Raw genomic sequence first — 13,588 nt, 5'->3', positions numbered from 1 at the left:
GTATATTCAACAATATTCTCATAATATACATCACATGTGATTTCAAGGAAAAAGTTATTCTAAAGTAATACATAAGAGGAGCATTAGCAACGATAGTGCTATAAAGCTTCTAACATCTTTTCACCTTTTAAAGAATTAAATTCATGGCTGCTGGCGTTGGTTTGACGTAAACGTTGAGCGTGTGGTTTTGGAATCTGTTGAATAGAGGCGAGAATGCGTCATCCATGGAAAACTATAAAAGAAGAGTTTTTTTTTTCTCCTATATTGCATATACTCATAGATATTCCCCTGTCAGTGACGGGCCAGTAGCCACACAAAAACAAAAGTTTAAATATACGAGAAAAGTTGAACGAACAAACCGCCAAAGAGACTATTTGTCGGGATGTTTTATGTACGCCCGAGTGTTTAACCACCTGTTTGCGAATAGGCGCAGAGCTAATAGCAAACATCAAATGTACCTAACGCGCCAGCGGTAACTGGAAAGTTTCAAGCGCATACGTTTTCATAAAAGCCTCTTTTTTTTGTATCCGTCAAATATGTTGAACGCTCCTGCTGTACATCACCAAACCATCCAGCGTAATAAAATGGACTGTTGGTTTCTAGGTATAAACTTTTCCCGCAGTGAAACGTTGTTTCGAGAGTTATTTATAATGCAGCACGCACCAAACCGCACTTTGTAAACGGTTTGGCTAGAGCCTGCCCCTAATGAACCACACCAATATTGGGCATTGGTTGAGCCTCTTATCAGAACAGGTTTGTGTTTGCTCCGTAGGTGAGCTAGTTTACCCGTTCGATAATTCTAAAAAAAAAACAACTCGATACTTCATGAAAGTGCAATGGTTCAAAGGATATTCATTGCTCATTCGCACAGTAATTGTGTGTACTCAATTAAATCAACGTACTGAAAATTCATCTAAAACTCATTTTGTGTTATTAGTCAAATGTTTCACACTCACCTCCCAATGGCCTCGCACAGTTCGTATACATCATCGAACAAAATCTCGTCGTCGGCCATTCTGCAGCTTGCTGTTGTTCAGCTTCCTTAACCGCAGTGACTTGTTATTGGTTCTAATTACCTATAAAACTAACTCTTCTTCCCCGCACGAAGGCTCGTTTGACATGAATTTTCTTCCACAATTGTCAATCACTAGCCTGCATAAACTCACTGGGAATATTTATCAGCACATTTAGCAGATGGGTTTTTTTTAACACTGGTCAGGCTCAAATGACGAACTGATGACACCTTTCCTATTGTTACATTTATTGCGAACAGTTAGAAGAACGACACAAACACACCAGGTTTTTGTTTTGGTTCACTTTCCAATTGCTTTCACTGGTCATCCACTGCAAGCTATATCACCGAGCTGCGTTAATCACTACTGCACTGTTTGCACTGCTAACCCCTTGGGAACTGACTGCGGTAACTGCGGCAGGAAAATACAGGAGCGTTCAAGAAACATGATCACCGAAATAGCTCCAAATATGACGGAAGGGAAAACTCGAATCTCGCTTTTGCTCGATGGTCAATCGCGAACACGATGTTGACGGTCAAATCACGCGTCCAGTTGCACTGTTATTATTTATTTTACCCCAACGGCAGCCGAGTGTGATCTGCTGCTGCCGGATCCGGATTCGGAATCAAAAAACCTTGAAAAATTCACGGCGGCTGCTCTGGGGCAACAAATGATGCCGATGGTTTCAGCTTGTTTGCTTGCTTGCTCTGAACATTGCCCTTATTGGCTGCTCGGTACCAAAGCAAACCGTTGCAATATATAGATTGCCACCTTCATCGGAACCCCGCGAGCTCTAGCCAACGCTGACTGGCGTAATCGTTTCTTGGGAAGGAAATACGAATAAGCCGCCCGGAAACGTGTTAACTCTCGATCAGCATCCTGCTTTCCTTGCTTTCCCAACAGCGATTTGGTTGTTTTTATTCGTTCTTTGGACAAATATGATTTGTGGGGCTTGGGTGCGGGTGAGCGTTTTTCTCTTTATCACCCCTTGCGTACCTGCACTACCCGCACGGCCCCAATCACTGTCACTTTCGATTTTATCAGCCGCACATCTTGTACACATTTGCCGGCCGAGGGTTATAAACGGGGAAAACAGATGCTACACGCATACGCACATGCAAAGCGTTTATTGCAAGGCCATCGCCCATTTGGGTTGGAAAATCGCATCCAATCGGCCAACAAAATATATTGCCGCTTGCAGACGCTATAAATAGCACACAAAAGGCGCCTCTACCATCAACACCTTCATCTCGTAGTTGACGCTTTCGTGTCATTGTTTGTAAGCAATGACTGGCGTTTTGTGATACTGAAAATAGCACTACTGCACTCGCACGTACTTAGCATTTGCATTGCCTTTAACCGAAATTACAATCAACTACCTCACTTCACACGCAGCTGATCGGTCACCTTTCGGATGACCAAACAAGGATTCGAAGGCAGCCGACCCAGCGTATGCCGCTTTAGGGGCAGCTGCCGAACAGAGCACCGGACGTAGTCCAGACGTCCGAACGGTTGTTTGGCTCTAGCAATACTAGCTGGTGCTGCCTGGACGCCGTTTCGCCGGTGTAGCCCCGGCTTTAAGGGCTCCATCGGATAAATGCGACCCCAGACGACGTGGGATCCCCAACGGCTCGATGGAGCTACTGCTGCCACTCAGCACGACGCTGGAACGCACACATACGAGCGTAAGGACATTTGGGCAGCGTCACAACTGCCAAGCAAACGCCCAGCACCTGCAATGAGTAGACGGGTGATGGTTCCGTACTACAAGACAAAACAACTATCCCGGCGCACTGTTAGAGCGTTTTATTCAACGCATCGATAAAAAATATGCAAAACCAAATTTCAGAACAATTACACCATAAATAATAATAGCAAGCAATACGATAAAAACTTTTTACTCCTGAACATTCGTTTTCGAAGCGTGATTAGTACGGTTCCATCCGGTTTTATTTAATAAAAAATCATAATAAATATACAATTGAAAGAAAAAAACATGTAAGATTTTAATTAAAATGTACAAGTGAAAGTTGTGCGAAATGTTTTTTATAGATTTCTGTTTGTGGTTATATTGATGCAAAATTCAATTAAGCGCAAATGGCTTTATTGAAAAAAAAGTTTTTCAAACCATGGGCAAATTTTTTTTTTGCCAAGGGCTGCAAAGGACACATATTTTTTAATTGGACGAAAAAATTAAATAAAATCAAATTCGAATAAAGCAACTAGCACTTTCATCTGTAATAACCAATTGAGGAATGGCCGATGCACCAGCACACGAATGCTCTTTTAAACAATGTGCATCGTCATTCGATTATTTTAGTTATTTTAAAATGAAATTTGCATTCAGTTTATCCCAAGTTAATCAAAACTTCAGCTGCCTAACAACCGTGGCGTTGTATTAACCATTGAAAACAACCACTGCAGGCAAAATCGTAGTACTACTTTGACAGATTTCAGTGGTGCAACTCCTCACACCGACATCGAGCAGATAGAACGCTCCACTAGCACAATCCAAACCACACCTGCAGCGGAGACCATTCATCCAGGTACTTCCCTCCTCCACGGTTACCTTCGTTCATACGTTCGACACTATGCAATCTCTATTAAAATGATCTGTCAGAAACGATTATTCGTTCTGGGTAACGAGAGATGAGGATACAAGACCGCGTACGCGTTTACAAGTTCAATATTCCCACACTAACACACCACCACACACGCATACACCTGCTCTATACTAAACCAGGAAAAGGATGCAATTTTCCAGCTCACGCATACGAACAGTACAACGACACGGCATACACCCAAACACTCAATTTCCCAGCCACCGAATACACGGTGTAGTATTGGCACGCCGCGCAGCTGCTGCTACACACGCAAGGATTGTAATCCCCGTGCGCTCTCGCTAGGAATGCCTACACCTTCTGTCGGGGCTGCTGAAAGCTTTTCACAGCCAAACTGCTTCACTCGCTTCTCGCAAGGCACCAATACCAGGAATACGCTATGGTTAAATTTTTGATTAAAATGAACGACTTGCAGTGACATGAAACGTGTGCTTTCCTTTCCAGTATTTCATGCATCTCAGTAACCGGAGGATTTTTCCCGCAGCACATCACAGACAGCGCAGGCAATCAGAACACAAAAATATGCGATTTTACTCTTCTGCACCGCTGTGTTCAAATGCACGCATGATAAACCGTAAATCCACTACACAGGGACACCCACAGCAAGACTCCCTCCCATTCAAGAGGCTGCTGTTTAGATACATTTCACTGCAACGGCTTTGCTTACTTTCATTCCCAAGAGCCTTCTTTCACCGCCCATCGTAGGTGGGTGGGGCATTTTTCGAGGTCTCGCGAGGCGTAACTTCAGCAGAATCTCTCTGCCAACGAATCGCAAGATGAGCACCGTTTGGAGTAAGAAAATCTTTTTGAATTTGATCCAAAGCCACCCTCGTCGGAGGTGAAAAGCTATCACACCTATTTTGTTTTGACTCCAACCTCTTGCTAGTGGATTGTGTAGACACTCCCGTAGACGCATTTACTACACCTCTGGCTAGTTATACAAACATACTGACACACACACACACACACACACACACACACACACACACACAACGAACACTTTTAGTTTACCATTTCGCGTTCTGCCCGCACCCACTAGTACTCGTAAAAAACCAATGCGAACCGAAGGAGCGAAAAGCTGCACGGAACGAAAAGTGCGGAAGCAAATCTTTTAACACTTTTATTGCCCACTAGTTTGCCTCAAACTTCTGCAGCAGCAACTGCGATGAAGTCTAGCTTCTCCATGGAAACGACAGCGAGAGTGATAAGCGACCGAGATGCAGCAGCCACTGCCGAGATCCGCCACCTAGACAACAACCCAATGCGACGTGCGTGCGTATCCTTGCGGGGCCACCGTTTTTTCCGGGGAAAATCTCGGAGCCTTGCGCACGCACACATTCGTGTTACTTTATAAACACACGTACACACGGTTAGCTAGCGCGTATCGCAATTTACTATTATATCGCTGAGTGTACACCGAACCGCCCGCTCGCTGGGAAGGGCACTCATTTTCTTTTCATGGGGAGCGAGTGCATTTCCCCAGCACATGCTAGCACGCGCACACGCGACAACAAGGATGCCAGTGGGGGTGAGTTCGCTTATCCGGTGAGTTCGGTGAGTTATAACGGTCCTGACGTTTGAGCGCGCGTACAAATATGCCGACATTGACAAGTTCTTCCGCCTGATTTGGCACGCTCTAAATTCCAGTCACGGATTGCGTGTGTTTGTCGGTCAGCTCATGTGGTAGCTAAGAGTCATACGAACCATTCCGTTCGACAGGGTAGCGGCGTGTACGATGATACCGCGCACGTATCGTACCAACCAACCGTGACATCACCGTTAATGCTAGCACCCTTGCCCGCGTTGGACAGCTGGTGGCGCGATAGTCAATAGAAGCTGGCTGGTTTTTATTAGCACATGACCCCGCCGTGGCATCTCGAGACTTCCATGGGGCGACAGCGAATTCCGCCGATCGGTTTCCCTCAGCTTGCCCACCCACCGGCGGTATGTTGCTTATGCTTCGTTTCTACGCCTTTCGACTCACGCAAACCGCCATGCGTATTAACTCTCTTTCTCGTTCTACACCATTTTTCAGCTGACGATGGTTCGCGGCTGCTTGGCATTATCTCCTCCGGGCGTGCACAATAGCACTTGACTCACGGGCGTTCCATCTGGGATCGCGGAGTGACGGAAACTTGCTGCTGCTGCAGTTCGGAATGCACCCCAGGCTTACCTTCTCACTTAGCAAGTTAATGCCGCACCATATCACGCAGTTGCCAGCGAATTTATGCAAAGAAACACACCGATTTATGCTGGCAGAGGAAGAACGTTTCACAACACAGCGCGCAATGTTTACGAAATCAAGAACTGAGGGCTCGAGCGAAACGAGCTCGCTTTGGGGACGGGCGAATGAGCGAGAGCACCAGCTGGAGCCCGTCTTGGGCTGAGCTGTCAAAATGATAAGCACTCGTGCTGAAAGCTCCCCACAATGCACGGTGGGAGTGGAAAGAAAAAATTCGGTCAAAATAACAAAAAAATAAAAACACATTATTTTGCCTTGGTTAAAAAAAGAGCCTTGATTTATTCATTCCAACTCGCACAGTATGATAAATACATGAAGATAGAAAGTAACTTCGACCCTAAGCAATATATATTAAACAACATCGCAAATCAAATACTCTCGTCTTTGAAACAATTTATTGATACATAAAAACCGTAATAAATGTTCGTTCGTCGTGTCACACTACTTTTTGGCTGCATCACCGACGAACGGATCCTTCCGATTATTCATGAGCGTAAGCGATGATTCTGCTATCTTCGTGAGCGTTTCCGCCAGTTTGTGCTTGGAGAACACACTGTATAGCTGGCGCGTTTCCGAGCTCAACACATCTGCGAGCAGCAGGTTCTCCACGTGCCGATCGGTCAGCGCGTGCAGCTGGTGAAGCAACAGCACCACTTCCGGAATGCACAGCTTCCGCAGGTTCTCCATCTGCACGGCCCTGTTTTGCCAGTCCTCGTCGTTCTCCGGCATCCCTTTCGCCGTAACCGTATCGACCAACCAACCGGCCTCGGGAAAGAGCAACACGTTGTACAGCAGATCGCGCGTTTGATTCGTCCGCTCGGTGAGTCGCGTCTCCCAATTTCGCAGTTCCTTCTGGTACGTGGTCTCGCGATGTTCGGACGTGACACGTTCGGTGAAGTTTGAAATTGCCACCGCCGGTGGCGGTTTCGGCTTTCCGTTGTAAAATAGCTGCGTCCAGTCGTTGTATCCATCGATGGCCGCTAGGTACGTTTGATGGCAAAGGTATTCGCGGATGCTTACCTCCTCCTTGCACGGAATATCATCCTTCGAGCCGTAATGTGTGAAAATCTGCTCGATCGTGTCGGCCGGTACGACAGAAAACGTTTTACGAGCTGCCTCAATGCTGCGCCGGGCGAGAAAGTAGCGCGTTAGTGCGTTGGCCTGCCAAAGCAGCTCCCCTCGCTGATCCGGATAGAACGTAAGCCACTCAAGGGAAGAAATTTTTAATCCATCCACCTGGGACAACGTGCCCGAGGCGATCGATACAGCATCGTCAGCATCGGGCTCCTGTGCGCGGTATCGTTCCACCGTGTACACCGTAATGGTCGGAACGTCCAAACCAAAGTTATACGCTTCCTCCAAGGCTTTCTTGCGACGCTCACTATCGCTGATTGTCTCGAGGAATTGCGCATACAGCAACAGCTCCACTGCCGGCGGAAGGGCAGCGGTGTAAAACGCCACCAGATGAGGTTCGCCTACTTGAATCAGATGCTCCACGTACCGCTTGATTACCTTGTCTCCTATGTCTTCCTGAAAGGATTTTCCGATCTGACGCAGAAACATAACAAAATGCGTTAGGAAGCGCAGCATCTGCGGGATTAGCACCACTTCGGTTCCATCCAGCCACCCGTCCACGATGCGCATCAGCTCCGGAATGTCGTCCAAGATAATGTACTTTTGGATCACTTTGTCCACGTCCTTGGCGGCCAAGCTAATGTGCGCGTTTTTGTGCGCTTCCAGCGTATCGAAGATCTGCTCGAGCGACATTTTGCTGTTCCAGTACCGGTCCGGCATCGGCAGGTAGCTCTTGATGCAGTGAGACCGAATTTCACTCTCCACTCGAATGTCAATCTGCACCTTAAGGTACGCCCAGAGCATATCATTCCAGGAGTGCTCGGATAGCACGTTCACCATCGATTCCAAATTGCCACACAACGAGCCGACCGTTGCCTTCGTGTACGGATCCAGCATTCGGCTCTCGGCCATTTGCCAGGCAAACTTCTTCCACAAATCACGCCGAGGATTGCCCTCGATCGGGTTCCGAATAAGCGTGGCATTTTCACCATGATAATTAGGATCGTGATGCAAGCGCCAGCCCTCCAAAACTGCGGCCTTCCACGCCTGCCCACAGTGTTCGCACTTGTTTTGTGCCTCCTTTAGTCGTCCGTGGCGTATCTCGAGAAACACCTGCTTGGCCAACCGTGCCTGGTCTTCCGTATCGAGATCGTGCAGTGGGCGTTTTTCACGAACCTGCGCATCCGGATCGAGGCTCTTCACCAACGAACGACCACTGCCGAACGCCGTCTGGCCCACCTCCAGCAGCTGGTGAAGCGTATTCTCCCATGCCACCGTGCGGCTTGTATAGTGACCCATCTGCAGCTGGTTCTGCTGCAGTGCCATCTGTTCCAGCCAGTCCACAATCATCTGGTATTCACGCAGATTGCCATTTCCAGCGTACAAATGTGAAATGATCGTTTGCTCGCTGTTCAGCAGCGGGAGATCATCCATTTCGTTATCCTGCTTTTGTGTGACCATGCGATCGCGATACAGGCAGCCCATTAGCTTCCACGTTTCCCGTTCCGCGTTCAGCCACATGCCCTCAGCATGCATATGCCGCTCCCTTCCAACCGGCAGAAGCTGTTTGGATGCCAGATTCATGTGAACCAACGTGCCATCGAGCAGCTCGATCAACTCGTCAATCGCCTCGAACACATCCGAGGCATTGCTGTGGCGTTGGAGCACCTCAAGGAACTGTTCGCACAGCTGCTTGTTGACCTCCTTCGAGTTAGCGTTGCTGTAGCTCACCGTGCTGCCAGCGTTCAGGCTACCCTGGCTGCCGTTCCAAGCACCGCGCTCGGATTCGGTTGTTCGATAGACAGCAACATCTTGCACCGAATCAAGCAGACCCGGCGACCCTAAAAACTGCTGCTGCAGCAAACTGCGCGGCGTATCCTTCGACCGAAGCAGCCCACGATTGGAGTGCACCGTTGATTCGTCCAACAGTTGCAACGACCGTTCCAGTTTGTTCATTTCGTCTAACGTACAGGCAAGTAAAACTCGTTCCAAACACTCCTCACACCTGGAGCGCTATCCACTGCACCATAACCTAAAATCGATCAGAACATTTTAGTCGAACTCGAATCTCGTTCATCAGCCATTCCCTGTTTGTCACCTGTTGTCGAGGAGTTATCGCATAAAGAATACAACACGATTTATGGTCAAATCCGTAGCACTAACTAGATAAGCACGATTATTCTCACTGAAAATGCAATCTTTTGTGGCAGCCGGTTTACATCGAAGCGCGCAAACAAAACACAACGCTTGCTAGCAAGACGGTAAGACAATCCGAAGCTGTCATTATGACAGTCCGCTGTGCCAAATGACAGTGAGTCGTTTGAAGCAGCAGTGCCCTGTAATCTGGTCACCGTATACAAAATTCAAACTAAATTCGCTTGATAAACGAAGATCATTTTCATCTCTCACAAAATTATTTCCATAACACTGGTTAAAGCTCTATTTAAGAACGATTTTCTCTATTCTTCATCGTTTTCGACACGGTATCAATAAGTTTATTCTAATCACTAATCCCGTAACCTAATATGTTTTTATTAAAACAAAACGACGCCTCCTAATGAATGCTCTCTGAGCTGTTCGTCCTGCTCTGCGGCATCTCTGCATCTGGAGCACCTGGAGGAATGGTTTTTCCGAACGTCCAGTTTAACCACGGAATCAAGCGAGCGTAATGCTTTTTCAACTGTGTTCGCTTATTTTTACGAGAGAGATCCGCTTTGACCGGAGCGCGACGCCGCTTCCACGCCTCCAACCGGTTCGATACGGCTATTTCCGCCACCTCGTCGTACTGCGACTGATCGCTGAGGTTGTAGCGCCGCAGACGCTCAAAAATACGCTGTTCTTTTGGATCGTACAGCACTGAGCTTGAATTAAGGATAAGCCGCAATTCACCGGCGGACCAGTCTGTGCCTTGTATCCGTATTTTGTCCTCAACGCTGGTTGAGTTCGCTGACACCGGTTCGATAGACACCGTGGAATTTTGCATTGGTGGCAAAGGTAGCTCCTGCAATTCCGCTTCTTGCTGCTGTGAACCAGACAGATCCGCGTGAGTTTCCCTTTGATGAGAGTTCAAGACGATGTACTGATGCAATTTGTATCCCGACGCTGCCTCACTGTCGTTTTCTGGTGCCACGTGCACATGCATCACTGGTAGAATAATGTTTAACGGCAGCTCGAGGTCAGGTCCCGTAACGTTCAAGTTCGCAAACGGATCTTCGTCGTCCTTGGAGCTTTCTTCCTCCTCACTGGACACTCGTTCGCCATAAGCTTCTTCATCCTCCTCTTCGTCCTCCTTATCGTGGGCATTTGTTTCGTCTGAATCGTCCTCGTACGGTTTAGTAGCTTGCGATGCGCTACCTGTGGATGATTCTGTGCTGACGTTACTGCTACCGACTACTTGGTGATGGAATTCATCCTCCAACAGCGTTGAGTTGAGAAAATTTTCCAGCTAAAGGAAAACGAAAAATAGAATGCACAAATTTGAGTCAACATAGCTGCGCGCGTTTGCATGATCGTTGCACATTGCATGATCACTCATGTGGCGTAAAAGGGCTACCTCGCATTTACCACAAGGCTGATCGTAGAATGTGGACAAAACTGCCGCCTTCACGTACGCGTACTGAATGAGGCTCCAGGGCGGTTGAATGATGTACGATACCCGTGAGCAGCGATCGATGACATACACCTGAAACTCCCGCAGGCCGAACAGCGCAAACGTCCGGTTTGCGTACAGATGGTTTGGATACACGGTGAGATTGTATTCGCCCGCCAGCTCTTTTACGGAACCGTAGAACTCGGGGAAGTTGTACTCCTCCAGCTCGTACGGTACGCGGTGCAACGATGCACTTAGGAAAAACCGCACCACGTTCCGGTATTCTTCCTTCTGGCTATGAAACATCTGGTAGAGATTATGGTAGCTGGTGGAAAGAAGACGTAGATTGCGATTGTTAACTATTATGAGGCATTCGGATAATAATGGTGTACGAATGTACGAAAAGTTTGCATAAGTTTGCATAGTTAAGATTCACATCCCGACTCGGACGGATGCTGGTCCTTCCCTCTCCAGCAGCCCGGATAGCTCAGTCGGTAGAGCGTTGGACTTTTAATCCAACGGTCTGGGGTTCAAGTCCCCATTCGGGCGGGGAAAACTATACAACAATATTACAAAGTTGTGTTTTTTGGTTATATGACTATTTTACCAACAAACTATTCCAAATTACATTCATTCCATCGGACGTTTTCTTCTACAGCCGTCAGACAGGCTGTTAATGGCATACATGTTTAGACCCGATCGATCTATTTTGATGATCTTTTGTTTATCTTCAGTCGATGTTTATTTGATGTGTTAAATTGATCTTTAGTTGATCGACAGTAAAAGAACTGCCCAATGGAAACAAGTTTCAACAAAGTCGACCTGCTTCGACTCAAAGCACATTTTCCTCTGCCATTCTCGCTAGCCATTTACACACTTGCACCGCAAACGCTATGTTTAATAGGCGTTACAAAACAAATTTGAAGCAACACTCTCTTCACCCTGACCCCGAGGCACACGTTATTTTACTTCACACCGCTATCGGATTGATCAATCGATTGACTCCGCTTGCAATTGACTATCACCCCAATTCACCACTTTCCCAGGACGCTCGAGCCGGTGCATCGTACTCACTGCCTGATCTGTTCGCGGTAGTCAATTTTGTAGTAATATATCGGATCACGCTCGCTGAACACGCGTGGCGTCTGCACCGGCTTCGGTGGGGCAACATTAAACAGGACCGTAATTTTGCCGAAAAAGTCGTCCGCCGCACCGGCAAACACGCGCTCCATTTCGGACCGATCTAGCGGTGCACACGTCACCAATTCCTCGCTGATGTGCATGTCCTGGGGTGTTCCCGAGCGACAAAGGCACAGGACGAACGGCACGAGTGTCAGGATTCTAGACATCCCGGTGAACTCGATTTTTTTTTTGCGCACCAGAAAGTAAACCACCACGATCCGATCGATTACTCGCTCGATCTTCAACTGATCGCGGCCCACCATCGAACCGGAGAAAAACCAGACCAAGCATCGCGTGGCCGTATCGCAATCAGACCCCAGCGCCACTACGCATTACAGAGAAATGGCCTCTCTCTCTTTCTCTCACTCTCTCAACGATTGTTCTCAGTACCACCCGCATCGGTAGCGGAGGTGGCGCATCTTCTAAAACCACCCCATTCTCTTTCTTCTTTCACGCCGGCGATCGGCGCTGCGTGATTTCTGGTTTGGGAGCCATCGTTGGTCGCTGGAAAACCGACCGGGATTTGGATGTGGTAAAGGGAAGCATGGCGGGTCCGCGTGGTTGGGTATCGCGTTACGCATCTGGCCCACCTTCGCGCAAGTCGATGAGAGCAGCCTAGCAGGGGTGAAGCCGTCGATGAAAAGCAGAAAAAAGGGGGTTGTTTATGTTTGCGGCTTCCGTTTCGTCTGTTGCTTATGCTTTATCAACGGGAATCGTACTGGACTAGCGGGAATTTCCTACCAAACGATAAACCGTTCGCGGTACACACTCGATATAGCACTGCGTTCATTGCTAGAGCGATGCATCTGCACGGTATATGATGCACCGGGGTTGGAGTGCAAATTTGCGTTGCATAACCTCGAAACTAAACTGATCGAATGCTCCCAATTTGACCGATTGCGGTCCAAATTATCCCCGAAACACAATGCGTGCATTTTTGGCGTACTCTGAAGACCTCATTGTACAATCGATGTCCACTGGCCGAACGATTTGATGAGACCGTGGGTGCTACTATTAAAAAAACATTTTTCCAGCCGTTTGTGGTGCATGCACAATACCTTCTGGTTCTCACGTAAAGGAGAGCAAAGACGGTCCAAGCTCCCCTCCAAGATGACATCGGGCAAGCGAGCGAGTTGTACGTAGCAACGTGATTGCGGCAAAGGCGCGCACGGCCTTCTTTCACCCACCGGTTAGAGCAGGGAAGGGAATAAAGAGCTGCCGGGCGCATGCAAGAAGTGCATCTCAGGCGCCACCATTTGCCGTTATTAGTTCATGGAAAGTCAATTCGATGATTAAAACCGCGCGCTGGTACCTCACGCTGGCGGGCAACGAGTGTGCAGTTTACTTATGATTACGCACACGATTGAACTGAGCAATCGGCTGAGACCAGCCTGAGCGAATAGTATTTTTCTCTTAGTGAGGCTCCGTTAGGGTCTGTTGCCTGCATGACACTATGGAAGTGTTCCGTGCACTGCTTCCCTTGATCACTTCCTTGGATTGTCTATTTATAATAGAGCTAGGCTACATGCCTCACTATACTCATGCATAACTATAGATTCAGTCAAACAGTCACTGATCACAAAGGTGATAAAATATCTTCAAAAATCATTTAAATAACAGATACAACCAGTTGGTGAAAAATTAAAATAAAGTTACTACGGTTTGTCAGCTACCGCTTTGCATTTACAACCATGGATAATTGTAAGTTATGTAAAGAATACAGATATCAGGATCTTGAGCATCCAATTAATCAAGATTCAAACATTATACGAAATCGCCATTGCAATCACAGTTGTACATAATGGTATATTATTTAGAGCTAACCATGTTTGATATATTGATGCGTTATTATATTATCTTCATGATA

The 13,588-nt window shown here is 47.5% G+C and overlaps 3 protein-coding genes and 1 non-coding gene across 4 annotated transcripts in view; 1 reads left to right on the top strand and 3 right to left on the bottom strand.

The window, feature by feature from the left end:
• The window catches only part of LOC128720052 (peripheral plasma membrane protein CASK-like), a 47,248-nt gene extending 46,233 nt beyond the window's left edge, over nt 1–1,015 (bottom strand). The window contains exon 1 of the mRNA XM_053813701.1: nt 957–1,015. Coding sequence (XP_053669676.1) covers nt 957–1,015 — 59 coding nt within the window. The remainder of the gene's footprint in view (nt 1–956) is intronic.
• A 5,302-nt stretch (nt 1,016–6,317) lies between these two features.
• On the bottom strand, nt 6,318–8,906 carry LOC128720204 (nuclear pore complex protein Nup107). The gene has a single exon (XM_053813861.1). The coding sequence runs from the start codon at nt 8,904–8,906 to the stop codon at nt 6,318–6,320; it is 2,589 nt and encodes an 862-aa protein (XP_053669836.1).
• A 596-nt stretch (nt 8,907–9,502) lies between these two features.
• On the bottom strand, nt 9,503–11,984 carry LOC128720041 (uncharacterized). Its single transcript, XM_053813690.1, has 3 exons — nt 11,614–11,984; nt 10,504–10,864; nt 9,503–10,395 (listed from the first exon to the last, which is right to left on the bottom strand). Exons 1-3 carry the CDS (start codon nt 11,982–11,984, stop codon nt 9,505–9,507), a joined length of 1,623 nt encoding a protein of 540 aa, XP_053669665.1. The 3' UTR covers nt 9,503–9,504.
• Trnak-uuu (transfer RNA lysine (anticodon UUU)) lies at nt 11,016–11,088 on the top strand. The gene has a single exon. It is a non-coding gene; the product is annotated as a tRNA-Lys (tRNA).
• Nucleotides 11,985–13,588: the final 1,604 nt, after the last annotated feature.

Source organism: Anopheles nili, chromosome 2 (genome assembly GCF_943737925.1).
Source record: "Anopheles nili chromosome 2, idAnoNiliSN_F5_01, whole genome shotgun sequence".
NCBI classification, from domain to species: Eukaryota; Metazoa; Arthropoda; class Insecta; order Diptera; family Culicidae; genus Anopheles; species Anopheles nili.
The sequence above is the reverse complement of the archived record's forward strand: the minus strand, read 5'-3'. Positions and strand labels throughout refer to the sequence as shown.

Excerpts from the sequence above, each read along its gene's own strand:
- LOC128720204 (XM_053813861.1), bottom strand. The coding sequence starts at position 8,906 with ATGAACAAACTGGAACGGTCGTTGCAACTGTTGGACGAATCAACGGTG.
- LOC128720041 (XM_053813690.1), bottom strand. The coding sequence starts at position 11,984 with ATGGTGGGCCGCGATCAGTTGAAGATCGAGCGAGTAATCGATCGGATC. Across the intron at positions 10,865-11,613 it reads TACCGCGAACAGATCAGGCA|CTACCATAATCTCTACCAGA; the intron begins GTGAGTACGATG and ends TCTTTCCACCAG. Across the intron at positions 10,396-10,503 it reads AGCCTTGTGGTAAATGCGAG|CTGGAAAATTTTCTCAACTC; the intron begins GTAGCCCTTTTA and ends GTTTTCCTTTAG.